This window comes from Zingiber officinale, chromosome 7B (genome assembly GCF_018446385.1).
Source record: "Zingiber officinale cultivar Zhangliang chromosome 7B, Zo_v1.1, whole genome shotgun sequence".
Taxonomy (NCBI): Eukaryota; Viridiplantae; Streptophyta; class Magnoliopsida; order Zingiberales; family Zingiberaceae; genus Zingiber; species Zingiber officinale.
This window is the reverse complement of record NC_055999.1, coordinates 75,030,694-75,044,902: the sequence shown is the minus strand read 5'-3', so window position 1 is coordinate 75,044,902 and position 14,209 is coordinate 75,030,694. Positions and strand designations below refer to the sequence as shown.

The window sequence follows — 14,209 nt, the reverse complement described above, 5'->3', positions numbered from 1 at the left end:
TTCCAGGGTTTCAGCCACATCTCCGACCGACGACGGCGTGATCTGCGACGACCGCTTGATCTCCGGCGGTGGAAGGTTTTCGTTTGGTAAGCCCCCTGCTCTCAGATCTCCCTCTCTCGGCGTCGTGGGGCTGCCTGCTGGCGCGGGCTGGCCGCGGCCAGGCGACGCCTGGCCGCCGCCAGGCTGTTGCCTGGCCGGCGTGTGGCTGGCCGCTGCCAGGCGCTGGCCGGCCGGCGTGGGCCTTCTGAATTTTTATTTAATATTCGAATGTTATTGCCTGAATTGATAATGTTGTTTGTGCATGTCTCATTTTGGCGTGATCTCAGTGTAGTTGAAGATAGCTGTATTTGTTGACCTCTTTTCGGTATTCTTAAGTTCATTAATATGCATTTACTGATTTGTATATAAAGTTAGCTTTCAATAATTATATTATATTTGATTAATTGCGTTTCTTCTTTTTGATTAGCTGTTGTTTGTTGTTTTGTCTTCAATGATAAGATTTATCTATAGTAACTTTTAATAATGTTTAACTGAATAGTTGAATTCAGGTAAAATGCAGAATGAGCGAAGTTGGATGTATAACAAGAATTTGCCTAATCGTCAGGGGTTAACTCCTGAGTTTATCACTGGCCTGAGGCAATTTTTGAATTTTGCATCTAGTCAAGTTATGTATATGGATGGCAAGAAGATAAAGTGTGCGTGTAGAAAATGTCACAATGGGAAATTTTTACCCACCGATAAAGTTGAAGAACATCTTTGTAGATTTGATTTTACTCCGAATTATTATAATTGGACAAGTCATGACGAACAATTCATATCTGATGAGGATTATGGATGGAATTTCCAAGCCTCTACTAGTGGGGATCAGAGTTATTATGAACAATTCAATCCATATCAGAGGATGGTAATTGATGCAAGTTGTCAGAATTATATTCTCGAGACGCTTGGTGCAAGTTCTAGTTTTCCTCCAACAAGTGAACAAATGTTTGCCACTAATACATTGTCATTGGAGGAGCCTGATGTACCAGGTCTGGATGAAATATATTACAAATTTCAAGAAGTATTGAGTGCTGCAAATGAACCATTATATTCCGGTTGTGACAGTCAGACTAAATTATCTCTCACCTCCAGACTATTAAATATAAAGGCAGATCATAATATGTCGGAAGATTGTTTTAATGATATTGTTCAAGCGTTTGACGATACATTGCCACGTGATCACAATTTGCCTCTTGATTTTTACAGTATGAAAAAACTGGTGAAAGATTTAGATCTTCCGGTTGAAAGAATTGATGTTTGCAGAGATGGTTGTATGTTATATTGGGGAGATGATGCAGATGTAGAGGTTTGTAAATTCTGTAATCAAGATAGGTATAAGACAACCAGAAGAAGTCAACAATGACGTAAAGCACACAGCTAGTTGTTTTATTTACCTTTAACTCCTAGGTTACAAAGATTGTATGCATCAAAGGCAACTGCGGAACACATGACTTGGCATGCAACTCATCAAACAGAAGAGGGTTTAATGTGTCATCCATCAGATGCAGATGCGTGGAAAAATTTTGATAGAACATATCCAGATTTTGCAAAGGAGACTAGAAGCATTAGATTATGTCTCTGTGCTGATGGATTTGCTCCGTTTGGTAAATCGGGAAGAAATTATTCTTGTTGGCCAGTTATCTTAACGTCGTATAATCTTCCACCTGGGATGTGCATGAAAACACCTTATATGTTTTTAACATTGGTTGTACCAGGTTCGCAAAATCCAAATAAGTTAATAGATATTTATATGCAACCCCTGATAGCAGAACTTAAACAACTATGGGATGAAGGTGTTCCTACATACGATGTTCATTCTAACCAGATGTTTATACTGAAGGCTGCTCTTCTTTGGACCATAAATGACTTTCCAGCTTACGGTATGCTATCAGGTTAGAGTACTACTGGGATCTTGGGATGCCCAATATGTATGAAGAGATCAAAGTCATTCAGATTGAAACACGGAAAGAAACCAAGTTATTTTGATTGTCATAGGCAATTCTTACCAACAAATCATAATTTCATAAAGAATAAAGATGAATTCACTAAAAATAGGATCGAAAGAACACTTCTGCCATTGAGATTGACAAGTCAAGATATTTGGTACAGAGTGCTTCACTTTCCATCTGTTATTGAACAACCATATGGTACAACATATGAATATGGGAGTACACATAAATGGACTAAACGAAGTGTATTTTGGGATTTGTCATATTGGTTTAGTCATTTGATACATCATAATCTCGATGTAATGTATATTGAGAAGAATGTTTTTGATAATCTGATAAATACTGTGATGGATATCACCGGAAAAACAAAAGACAATCTCAATGCAAGAAAAGATATGCGACTCATATGTAAAAGACCCACTCTTGATGTCGATGAAAATAGTAGGGGACCAAAGCCAAAGGCAGTTTATACATTAAATAAGGATCAATGACGTGTCCTATGTGAATGGTTGAAATCTTTGAAATTTCCAGATGGGTATGTCTCTAATCTTGGAAGATGTGTCGATATGAAAGAATGGAAGTTAATTGGTATGAAAAGTCATGATTGTCATATCATAATGCAAAGACTGATTCCTATTGCTTTTAAGGAACTCTTACCACAATTTGTATGGGGAGCGATTACGGAGTTAAGTATTTTCCTACATGATATTTGCTCAACAGTTTTGAGACGTTCACACATGGAGAAGTTAGAGAGAGATATTCCAATCATTTTATGTAATTTGGAAAGGATATTTCCATCCTCTTTTTTTGACTCCATGGAACATCTTTTGGTTCACTTGCCATATGAGGCCAAAGTTGGAGGACCCGTCCATTTTCGGTGGATGTATCCATTTGAAAGGTAAAGTGTCTTATTTGTATAATTCGACTATTTGAATGCAAAAAAAAAATTACTTCTACTCCTGGATCATTTATATATATATATATTTAATATAATTTTATATATATTCAACAGATTCTTATATCATTTGAAGAAAAAGGTGAAAAATAAAGCACGAGTTGAAGTCTCTATTGTTAATGCATACATTGTGGAGGAAGTCACCACTTTTGCATTATATTATTTTGAACCTCATGTTCAATGCAAAAGGCGAAGAGCGGGCAGAAATGATGAGGGCCCTATTGATCCAAATGTTACCTCATTTTCAATTTTTAACTACCTTGGTCGACCAAGTGGACCATGTAAACAAAGATACTTAACTGGTAAGAATGCGGGCAACCCAAACATATATTTTACTAAATTGTCCAGAAGTATCGTCCTATTATGAGTAAGTATATATTTTTATTTTTATTTTTTTTTATTTTTTTCAATTGTTTGTGTAACAATATGTTTTTTTGAGTAGGATATTTACCAACTTATATTCTGAATTATCGACACAAGAGTTCGATCAATTTTGTGAAGAAGAATTTGCTGCATGGCTCAAATCATATGTAAGTAAAAAATCTATATTTTGTTGATACATATGCATACTTTTAACAATTTGTGTTTTGATCTTAGGTTCAAGCTAATCAAGCTCACCTTGAGCAAGAATGGCTAATCCATCTGTCATGGGGTCCAAATTCATGCGTATGCACTTGGACAACATATTTCATAAATGGATATAATTTTCATACTCAAGACTATGGAATGGGCAAGAATACCATGAATAGTGGGGTGTGCGTATCGTCATCCAATGAAGGAGGTGCAAGCAATGATTTTTATGATTTGTTGGATGAAATTATAGAAGTAGAATACCCAGGGCCACAAATGCAAGTTATATTATTTATGTGTCGCTGGTTTGACCCTGTTAGAGGGATGAAAGTGAATCCACATTATAATTTAGTTGAAATAAATTATAAGAGATTTTATAAGAGATATGAAGCATTTGTGTTGGCACAACAAGCAATTCAAGTATTCTATTCTTCATATCTGAGTTTGAAACGCGATAAGATTGATTGATGGGCTGTTTGTAAAACCAAAGCACGAAAAAAAATTGAGGCACGTTGGGAAAACATTGCATATCAACAAGAGGAAGTTTCAAACACCTTTCAGACTGAGGAATATATTATTCTAACTTTACGAGATCCCAACGGTGTAGTAATAAACGTGGATAGAAGTGAAATTGATGATGATGATGATGAGGAGGAGGAGGAGGAGGAGGAGGAGGAGGAGGAAGGAGAGGAGGAGGAAGAGGAAGAGGAAGAGGAAGAGGAGGAGGATGATGATAATGACAATGATGACTTTGATTTTTGATGATGGGTAAGTTTTGTTAGCTTATTTAAAGAAATTTCTTATATTTTATTGTATATACTGTCTCTTTTATAATTTGATTTACTTTATCTGTTAACACATTGTATTTGTTCCTACAGGTCATCAGAGGTGACATTTCATAAATTTCCACTCCCCCCTTTTTCAGAATCTTTACATAAAAATGGTAAGTTTTTAATTATCCTTTGTTATGTATCAGATCTGTAATTAACTTTATCAAATTATTGGAATTTTCAGCATATATTTCGACGTGATGGACGTAGACGGCGGTCACAGGACCAGACAAATCCATCACCTGCTAGTGAACCTATGCCACCCCCTAATCAGGCAGGACCATCCCATGTGTCTTCTCCACCGGTATCATATTCCCCTGTCAGTGTACCTATGCCACCCCTTCATTAGCCGGGCCCATCTCATGTACCTTCTGCACCGGTTTCATATTCGCCGCCGCAAGTACCATACCCAGAGCAGTTACCTATCCACTCAGATCCTCCTGACTCAGTAAGAAACTCATTTGCTGAGTTTAGGAATGATAGAGCTCCTTTAGTCCCTATCGGTGATTCGTAAGTACTATAAAATATTTTATTTGTTAGGCCTATCTTAATTATTTAACATCGTTATTTTATAATTTAATGCAGATTTGAAAATCTGGTACAAGTTGTTCGAGAAATAAATAGAATCGTGAACAACCATTGGGGAGGGGATTCTATGACATATTCAAGCACTCCATCGGCCACAAAACAACTTTGGTGGAGCGAGTTCAAAGTATATTTTCTTGAGTTTACTTCAATTTTATAGTTAATATATAATAAAACAAATTTCCATTTCAGCACTTAAATACTTGGGACCCGAATGACGAAATGGAGATACGAAGAATATTTAAAAAGAAATGTGGCGATCACATTAGACATGTATTAAGTCACGCAAAGAATCGGGGGAAAAAGCCAAACTTCATCATTGAAGAAAATTGGGAGAGGATCACTATATTTTGGGCAACGGAGGAGAGGAAACAAAGGAGTGACTTGAATAAAATGAATCAATCTCACAATTCTGGTGACTTAAGTGCTATATATGCGGGAGGCTCCATTAACATAGATGAGCATAAACGGAGAATGGTAATTTTTTCACTGTTTCACAAATTTTTAATATATATCAAATTATTTTATTATTTGAAATAATATTTTTTTAGACCAAGGAGATAGGGAAGGAGCCTTCTTTCATTGATACTTTCACCCGCACTTTAAAAAAAAAGATAATACATGGAGTGGGGCGAGAGCAAAAGCAGTCAAGGTTGGAATTAATATTTATTTTATCTTAATATATGGTTTAAATTTAATTAGTTACGTACCATTATTGTCTTAATATTATATGTGTTTCTATTATATCTAATCAATATCGTATGTGTTTTACAAAACAGGAAAAATATGATCAACTCGAGCTAGCCCAAACATGCTCACAAGCTGGTATCGATAGTCAGGGGTCTGAGGAGTCTGTTGGCAATAATTTGAGTTTATGGTTAGAGGCCAGTGGAGGAACAAAAGGGGGAAGGATATTGGGGATGAGTTCCTTGAGTAGAACTCAAAGATTAGTTGGAACTTCTTCCTCCACATCAGCACTTACGACCCAAATAAATACCTTGACTGATGAGGTTAGCCATCTGAAGGAAATAATATCGCAAAGAGACCAAGAAAGGGTGCAAAGAGACCTAGAACGGGCTAATTTGGAGAAAGATATTAGAGATATGGGCCGACAACAAGAATTAATCATGCAACACCTTCAGTTGAGCTCCACTCAAAGTTAGAATCCTCCCAATGACGACGATGATGATGCCTACGATGATAACGATGATGATGGTGATGGTTTTTGATGATTTTAATAATGTATGATGAATTTTTTTTCTCATGTTTACTGTTTTACACATTAATCAATGGTTTGTTAACTTTTTTAATTTTTAATTTAATTAATATTGTCAATTTGTTTTTAACAGGGTTGGTGAGGCGAGCTAAAGGTCGGAGAAAAAAGTAAGTATTAAGTAACATGTTAAACTTTTAATTTTATTTATTTTCTAATTGCTTTTATTTTATTGAAATTTATTACTACTGCATTATTAGTTCAAATTCCAAATTATGATTACAGTTTACCTAGCAACCAAGTAACCATGAGTACTAAAAGACTAGTATCACCAAATTAAGCTTAACTAGTTTGTGTTTTCTTCATTTGAGCTATTTTCATATGTTAGGAAATTTTAAGATTACCTTTCATTCTCTCCATGTCACATGGACATAGAATATTTGTAGCTATTGATTGATATGGTGAAATAGGTATTATCATAACAATTTCAATAGTTAAAACTCATTATCATTGTAAGAAAATTGTTGTCTATTTACAATATTTAAGATAACAATTAAACATAAAAAAAACCATTTGACAATAAAATATTTACTACATTCAATCCATCGCTATATTATGTTCAAAATCTCAAAATTATTTATACACATATGAATTGTAAGATAATATAGCTATGTAAAAGAAACTAAAAAATATACCAACTAAGATTTTCAAAATTATTTGTACACATCTGAATTTAGTACTATCAACCCATAAATCAACTTTTTTTCATGATATGTATCTTTTCCGTATTAAAAGGCATTCTAATTGAAGCAAAGTCAAGTTCTTCTTGCATCTCTCTTGTCCCCTCAAAAAAAGACATATATATCAACTAAGATTTATAAAATCCATACAAAAATTCACATGTTAACTATGCTTTTAAGATTGTTACATGTATGTTTAAACCACAGAAGCATGACTATTATTTTATGCATCAGTGAGTTTTCAAGAATCATCCAGAACAGAAAATAAGCAAAAGCGTGCAAGGTTAAAAAAATTCTAAATCTAGAAAAATACCACAAGACATTATCAAAGTTGGTACCAAAGATGTTGTCATTCCTAGTGAAAATATTATTGAACTGATCCAACCCACTTTATTATCTAATGGTGCAATTACAATTTATAGAATAAAGAACACCACCATAAATTAAATAACTTTTGCATAGAGGAAAAATGGATAGAAAATTATATATTTTTTAATTATTATTTTTATGGCATATTCAGATATATAAAAGTTCTGAATTTGATTTATGTACAGTCTCAAAACTATATAGATACATAAAAGTTCTATATTTCATCTAGAATTACATCACACCATTCTAAAATTCTTTACTAGATAACGATGCATCCTCCTACCTTAATATTTTGCAAAGAGTTGTTAAAGATGTGCTAAAGCTAATCTATGAAATTGTCAACTAGTTAACACAATGAAAGGAGCAATTATTTTAAACATCCTTTAGTTTACATTAAACACCAAAACACAACTCAACCAAGGACAAAACTATAAATTCAGCAAATTAAAATGAAAAATAAAGTTAACTAAGTGAGGAAATTTGAACCCTAATACCATACTTCACAAGATCTCTCTCTATATGATGTGTCAATTATATTAGGTTGTATCATAGTTACGATACTTGTACTTAGCTTCAAAATAATTCTTATAATTTTATTTACCATTGCTATGACATGAATGGTTCATATCGTTGGTAAATAGGGCATTTATTTGAATGTTTAAGGAATTTCACAGTTATATCTTGTTTCCAATCATTCTTGTTACATGGCCATATCGTATCATATTTACAATCTTTCTTGTTACACATGATCTGGTTTATTTGTTTGTTGTTATGTAGGCAAAGGAGATTTGATGGGGAGCAAAGCTTTTGTGGCAAACGAAGATGACTTGATGTATTCTTAGTTTATTTACCTTCTTGGATGGATGATGGACTTATAAAACATTGGGTTGTTGAACTTTGTATAGTATTTTCTAGAAACTTGAACAAGATGGATCTTGTAAACTTTGTTGAGATCTTTATATTTGTTGAATTATGAGTTGAGTTCAATTGTTAATATTGTATGTGAAATTAGGATGTGTTGAATGTATATTATTTGTTATTTGAATTTGGTGTTTATGTATTTATGGATTGTATTGCAGAAATAAATTGAATATGAAAAAAATATTTAATAGAGGGACGAATTTGGCGATGAAAATAATTTGTCCCAATTCTATCGTAATTAGGGACAAAATTATTTTCGTCCCAGAATCTGGGCCGAATTCTGGGATGAATCCACAAAATTCGTCCCAAAATTCGTCCCAGAATCTGGGACGAATTCTGGGACAAATCCACAAAATTCGACCCAAAATTCCTCCCAGAATCTGGGACGAATTCTGGGACGAAAATTTATCAAATGCTTATGAAATTTATCAACGAATTTGGCAACGAAAATTTAAATCGTTGGCAAGTTTTTGTTGCCATATTCGTTGCCAATTTTGCAACAAATTTATTATTCGTTGCAAAATTAGGAACAAAAATGGCAAAAAAAAAAATTTTGTCACCGAATTTGTCCCCAAATTCGTTGCAATATTAGGGACAAACTTGACAACAAAAAATAATTTGTCACCGAATTCGTCCCCAAATTTGTTGCAAAAATAGAGACAAATTTGGCAAAAAAAAAATTATGTGAATTCGTCCCCAAATTAGTTGCTAAGTTTGCAACAAAAATAATTTTCGTTGTAAATTTATATACTTTTTTGCAACGAATTTGGGGACAAAAATTTTATTCGTGGCCATTTTTGTCCCCAAATTCGTTGCTAAATTTGCAACAAACTATAATTCGTTCCAAAAGTTGACATCAACCATTTTGGGATGAAAAAATTTCCGGCCCTGATTTTGTCCCAAAAAATTTTGCAATGAATTTTTTAAAAAAATTCGTTCCAAAATTTGTCCCAGAATACCTTATTTTTTATAGTGATTTTAATCAAGTTGAAATGAATTTAATCTAAATTTAATTAATTTTAATTAAGTTGATACAAAATATTTTGATATATCATTATGAATAATATTTTTTATAAAAGTGAATTGATTTATATTAATATATATATATATATCATAAAAGTAATTATGATGGTAAGCTAACACTGTCAACAATCAAACTCCTCGATGACTAATCGTAGTTGCAAACTCGCTTCAAATCCAGCCTCGATATTCTATTGGAGAATTTTATGCTTAATTTTTGTCGGTTAGTGTTTCAGTATAAGACCAAGATAATTCTTTCAGTTCAACATGGATCTCTATCTCAATAATTTAGAGATTTCAATGAATATCATAATTTAAATATGGAGCAAGCTAGCACATACGTACTAATTATGGCAGTCTTTCTCATCCAATTGCTATAATCATAGTTGCAAACTAGCTTTAAACCCAGCCTCGATATTCTATTCGAGAATTTTATGCTTAATTTATTTAACTTAAAAAGAAAATATTTCAATTCTTTCCATGAATATCATGTGCTGTCTATTTAATTTGAAACATTAATTAACAACTACTCAGGCTTATGTAAAAAAATTAAATAATTTTTTTTTAAAAAAATAAAAGCAATGAAAAAGAGTTATTAACAAGCAATAAATTAAGTTTAATCATCAATTGATTCCGATATTTTATTTTTCCCATATTCTACTAATATTTTCTAAAGATAATAATAATAATAATAATAATAATAATAATAATAATAATAATAATAATAATAATAATAATAAAGGATTAGAGTTCGAAAATTAAGAGTATATATTTTAATTAAAAAAGAAGAAAAAGTTAAAATCAAATGAATATAATCACGATCGAGTATGTCCGTATCACATTAGATGTATGAAAGAGGATGTCTATTTACTAAAAGTATACGGGAATTTCACACGATATGAGCGAGAAATATATATTAGAATATCTCAATAGACGTAATAAGACGATGATATATAGAACGATAACAAGCCTCGGCATCGATCGATCGAAGCTATAGAGGCGATGGGAGTATCACAAGTGTAAATCTCGACCTCCCATTTTATTCGATACATCTCTCTATAACTCGGCTAGTATCTGGTCCACACGGTCCCGTCCATCAGCTCACACTGCACGATCAAATTCACAAACATAACATATGATGACGATTAGTCAAATAGTTAGACTTGATAATATAATATAATATATTATATATATAATGATGACGATTAGTATTATAGGTTTAGAAAATATATATAGTTATCTTAATGACCTGGAGCAATCAGTGGAGGCACTAATGGGGAATGGGAGGTGGACGCCGCAGCTGCCGGGGAGCCCGGAAAGGCGGTTGGGCTGGAGGCCGGAGATTCCAGATGCCTGTGAGCGGATGCAATTGCACGCCGCACGGCGGTCGGCGGTGGTTTGCGCGGCGCTATTCAGGCCCTTCACCCCGTTACAGCAGGCTGGAGGCAGCGCCGACACCTGACCGGTCACGTAGGGAATGCACGGCCGCAGGTCAGAGGCCACTTGGCCACAGGTGACTGCGGCGTCGGCTTGGAACCCTGCCAGGAGGGCGATGAACACGAGCACCACCACCAAGGCAAGGGATCGAGCCATCGATTAAGAACGGGAGAGGGAGTCGTCCGAGTTTGTGGTGTGGTGTGTAGGGGAATGGGAGCAGGGAGGGTGTTTTATAGTGATAAATTGAAATAGAATGTCTTAATTGCATTAATGATATATGGAGTAGTTGGTAGTTGAGAGTAAATTCGATCGATAATAATAATGTATCCAAACTAATTTCCTTTATATTCCTGGGAATACTTTTATGAATAAGTTTAATATTATTATTATTAATATAAAATATAATTAATGGATCTAATGTGTTTTTAAATGAATAATTACATATGAAGACATCAAATGAATAAGAGAATAAAGGCCCTAGCTCCACCAAATATATATAAGGTTCATTTAAGAGAGAGTATAATTTTTCTTAGCCAAATGGGCTTATTTTGAATTAAAGTTCAATCCACTTTAGTCTTTAGGTTAGTATGATTCACCTCGAATGAAGTTTTAGTTGACTCAATTATACACATCAAACAATATTAATCGATATATATATCCCTTTACAGACATCTTTATAAGTGAAAAAATTAATACAACATGTCTTATTGGATTTTAATGTGAGATCTTTAAGTGCTGCTATCTAAAACTAGTATTGGCTAGGTGAGGAAAATCTTTAAAATAGTAAAAGAAAGACAAAAGTCAAATATTAGCCTTACCTAAGATTTTATGCATCGACACTAGTTAACACTATATGTGTAGTAAGTATTAATTCGTAGTTATTACAACATATATTCATATCTATTGTAATATTAACTTCATATGAGAAATTATATTAAATTTAAGTTAACATTCATCAATAGCCTATTATATGTGCGCAGGTGATTAAGTTTCCATGCATTTGGATCACCAAGTATGGAAGAGTAATTTAGATAATTAAAATGTGACGGACATTATTTTAATGATAAATAAAAGCATGTCGTTTTTGTACTTGATCAAGATTCATCAAGTTGACCAAACTTAAGTTGACTTAAGTAAGAATTTTGATGTTGATTAATATGATAGTTGATCGAGACGTCTAGTAAGTTAAGGTCGACCAGGTATTTGATAGTCAATTAATATGTTAAGTTAATTGAGAGAAAAGTTAGGTGGATCAAAATTAATCGAATACTTGACAAAATATGAAAAGTTCAAGTAGGTCATGGGTGTTAAGACATTTGTCGGTCCGAAATCCAACATGGAGTTAGCACAAGAAAAAAGTCCAAGTGCATTTTGAGTGATTAGATGTCAGAAGTCAATTACATGAAGTTGGCATGAGGTGTAAAGTCTTGGCAGGTCAATATTGATCAGATGCAAGGTAACAAGGAAGTCCTAGCAGATCAAGTTGACCAAATGCTACGCAATAGGAAGTCCTAAACCCTCATGCCTTTACTTTTTGGCTCTATCCAAAAGGCTTCATTACCAATATAAATATCTTACATCCTTTTAAACCTATTATCTTTTCTATATCTTTCCAATAGTAGAGTTTGATTGTATTTCCAACAACATTTTCCACCATGAAGAGATAATTCAAAGTGACAAAAGAGCAAGTAAAATAAGATTTTCATTGTAAAGCCATTTTTAGTTTCATTTGTATTTACATTCAAGTTTCTTGTTGGGAAAACAATACAACAATAATAATTGAATCGAATGACCATTCATATCAATTATCTTTTTTTTTTCTTTAAAAACAATAATAGTTGTATCGATTCACTTTTTTCGCTATCAAGATGATATCAGTCGACTCATGTCTCTGAATAGTCGAATCAATTTTCTTCTATTCGGTTCTAAGACTGAATTAATTTGATTGATATCAAAATCAGTTGATTTATATGCAAAATCAATTCAACTAATATCAAAATCAGTTGATTGATTTATAGAATTGAACCTAAACAAAAAATTTTCATTTCTATTTGACTTATACCAATATCACTCGAATGGGTTTCATACTTAATAGACTAATGATAGTTTTCGGTTATTCTAACGATCGAGTTTGCCAAAAAAATCTTCCATCCTCATGTCCCAATTACCTCATGTTAAATGAATCTTCTATTCTCTAGACGTTTGACTCATCCTTACATTCAGGTTATAAGATTTAAGAATAATTACTCATATTTTTCTTTATAAAGTTATGATATATATTGCAGTGAAAGATAAGATATATTATATATATACAAGTATAAGATGAGTTCAGCTTGATTTCCCAATCATAAAAATAATTAATCAAATATTCAAAATATAATTAGTTATCTGATCTATAGAATTTGTTATTATCTCAAAATATTTACAAAATCAATATAGAAAACTAAATAATTATTAATATACACAATAAATTAATTCATCTAATATACCCCCTCAGGATAGAGCTCCTGTGGAGTGTCCAATCTATAAACACCCTACATTAATATTGATGTGCTCAACTAAGTTAAATTTAAGTCCTATGTTATTTTGATGCCAAGAACTTAGAAACACAAAAAGTGAAGTGGAAAACGTGACCAACGAGAAGGGTGGTACGGGAAATAAATTGACGAGCTTGTTGCATCCGAGGGACGAAAAGTTATGAAAGAGTACACCGATAGGTGAAAAGGACATGCGTGTATTTAAGGAACTAAAAGTCAGTGAGGAAACCTGCTCAAGAAGAAGATTGGAGTTGGATTCCAGTGAGCTCTATTCTGAATGACCAGAGCATCATCCAAGCGATTAGAGTTGTTCATTTTTAGATGAACAATGCTCGAGGTGCCTCCAATTGAATTAGAGATGCCCGTGCACCTCTTCTTGGAGGTGCCTTCATGCCACTTCTTGAAAGTGCCTTGATGGAGGCTAGAGACACCCTCGCACCTCTCTTGGAGACTCCATAGAGCTTCTATATAGGCACCTTCAATGAATAGTAGTCGTTGGCTGACCGTTGAAAAGTGGATAAAATCTTATCTACTTAGAGGCACCCTAGATGGCTTTGATGACACTTCCAAGCAATAGTAACTTTTTCCAGGAGGCTATAAAAATACCCCTAGAACTAGGAATTAGATATTAACTCTTATATTCATTTCTTAAGTAACTCCTAAACATTCAAAGTCTATAAGAGGTTACTCCCCTTCACAAAGAAGTCTTTTTAGTGGAGCTTTTCAACTATATTAGATTAACAACAACCTAGATTTTAACCAAGTAAATTTCTCAGCTTTTTTAGTTTTTAAGTTATTGCTTTTATGTTAGTTGTTTATTTTTAATTAATATTGTGTCCTTGCTCTATTCAAAAGTAAGAGATTATTCTAACTTCTTTTTAGGGCTATTCACTTCCTCTCTAGTCGGCCTCACCTGGACCTACACAATCTTGATCTTTAAGAATTAAAAATGAGTGTGCGAAGAGTATTAGTGAAGACATCAACTATTTGATCTTTTGAGTAGACATGGGTGATGTGTAAAGCTCCACTTTTTTACTTGATCCC

The 14,209-nt window shown here is 33.3% G+C and overlaps 1 protein-coding gene across 1 annotated transcript; it reads right to left on the bottom strand.

Moving 5' to 3' along the window:
- Positions 1-10,090: 10,090 nt before the first annotated feature.
- On the bottom strand, positions 10,091-10,818 carry LOC122003834 (non-specific lipid-transfer protein 1-like). Its single transcript, XM_042558831.1, has 2 exons — positions 10,441-10,818; positions 10,091-10,297 (listed from the first exon to the last, which is right to left on the bottom strand). The coding sequence occupies exons 1-2, from the start codon at positions 10,782-10,784 to the stop codon at positions 10,288-10,290; spliced, it is 354 nt and encodes a 117-aa protein (XP_042414765.1). The 5' UTR covers positions 10,785-10,818; the 3' UTR covers positions 10,091-10,287.
- Positions 10,819-14,209: the final 3,391 nt, after the last annotated feature.

Coding starts and splice junctions, on each gene's coding strand:
- LOC122003834 (XM_042558831.1), bottom strand. CDS start 10,784: ATGGCTCGATCCCTTGCCTTGGTGGTGGTGCTCGTGTTCATCGCCCTC.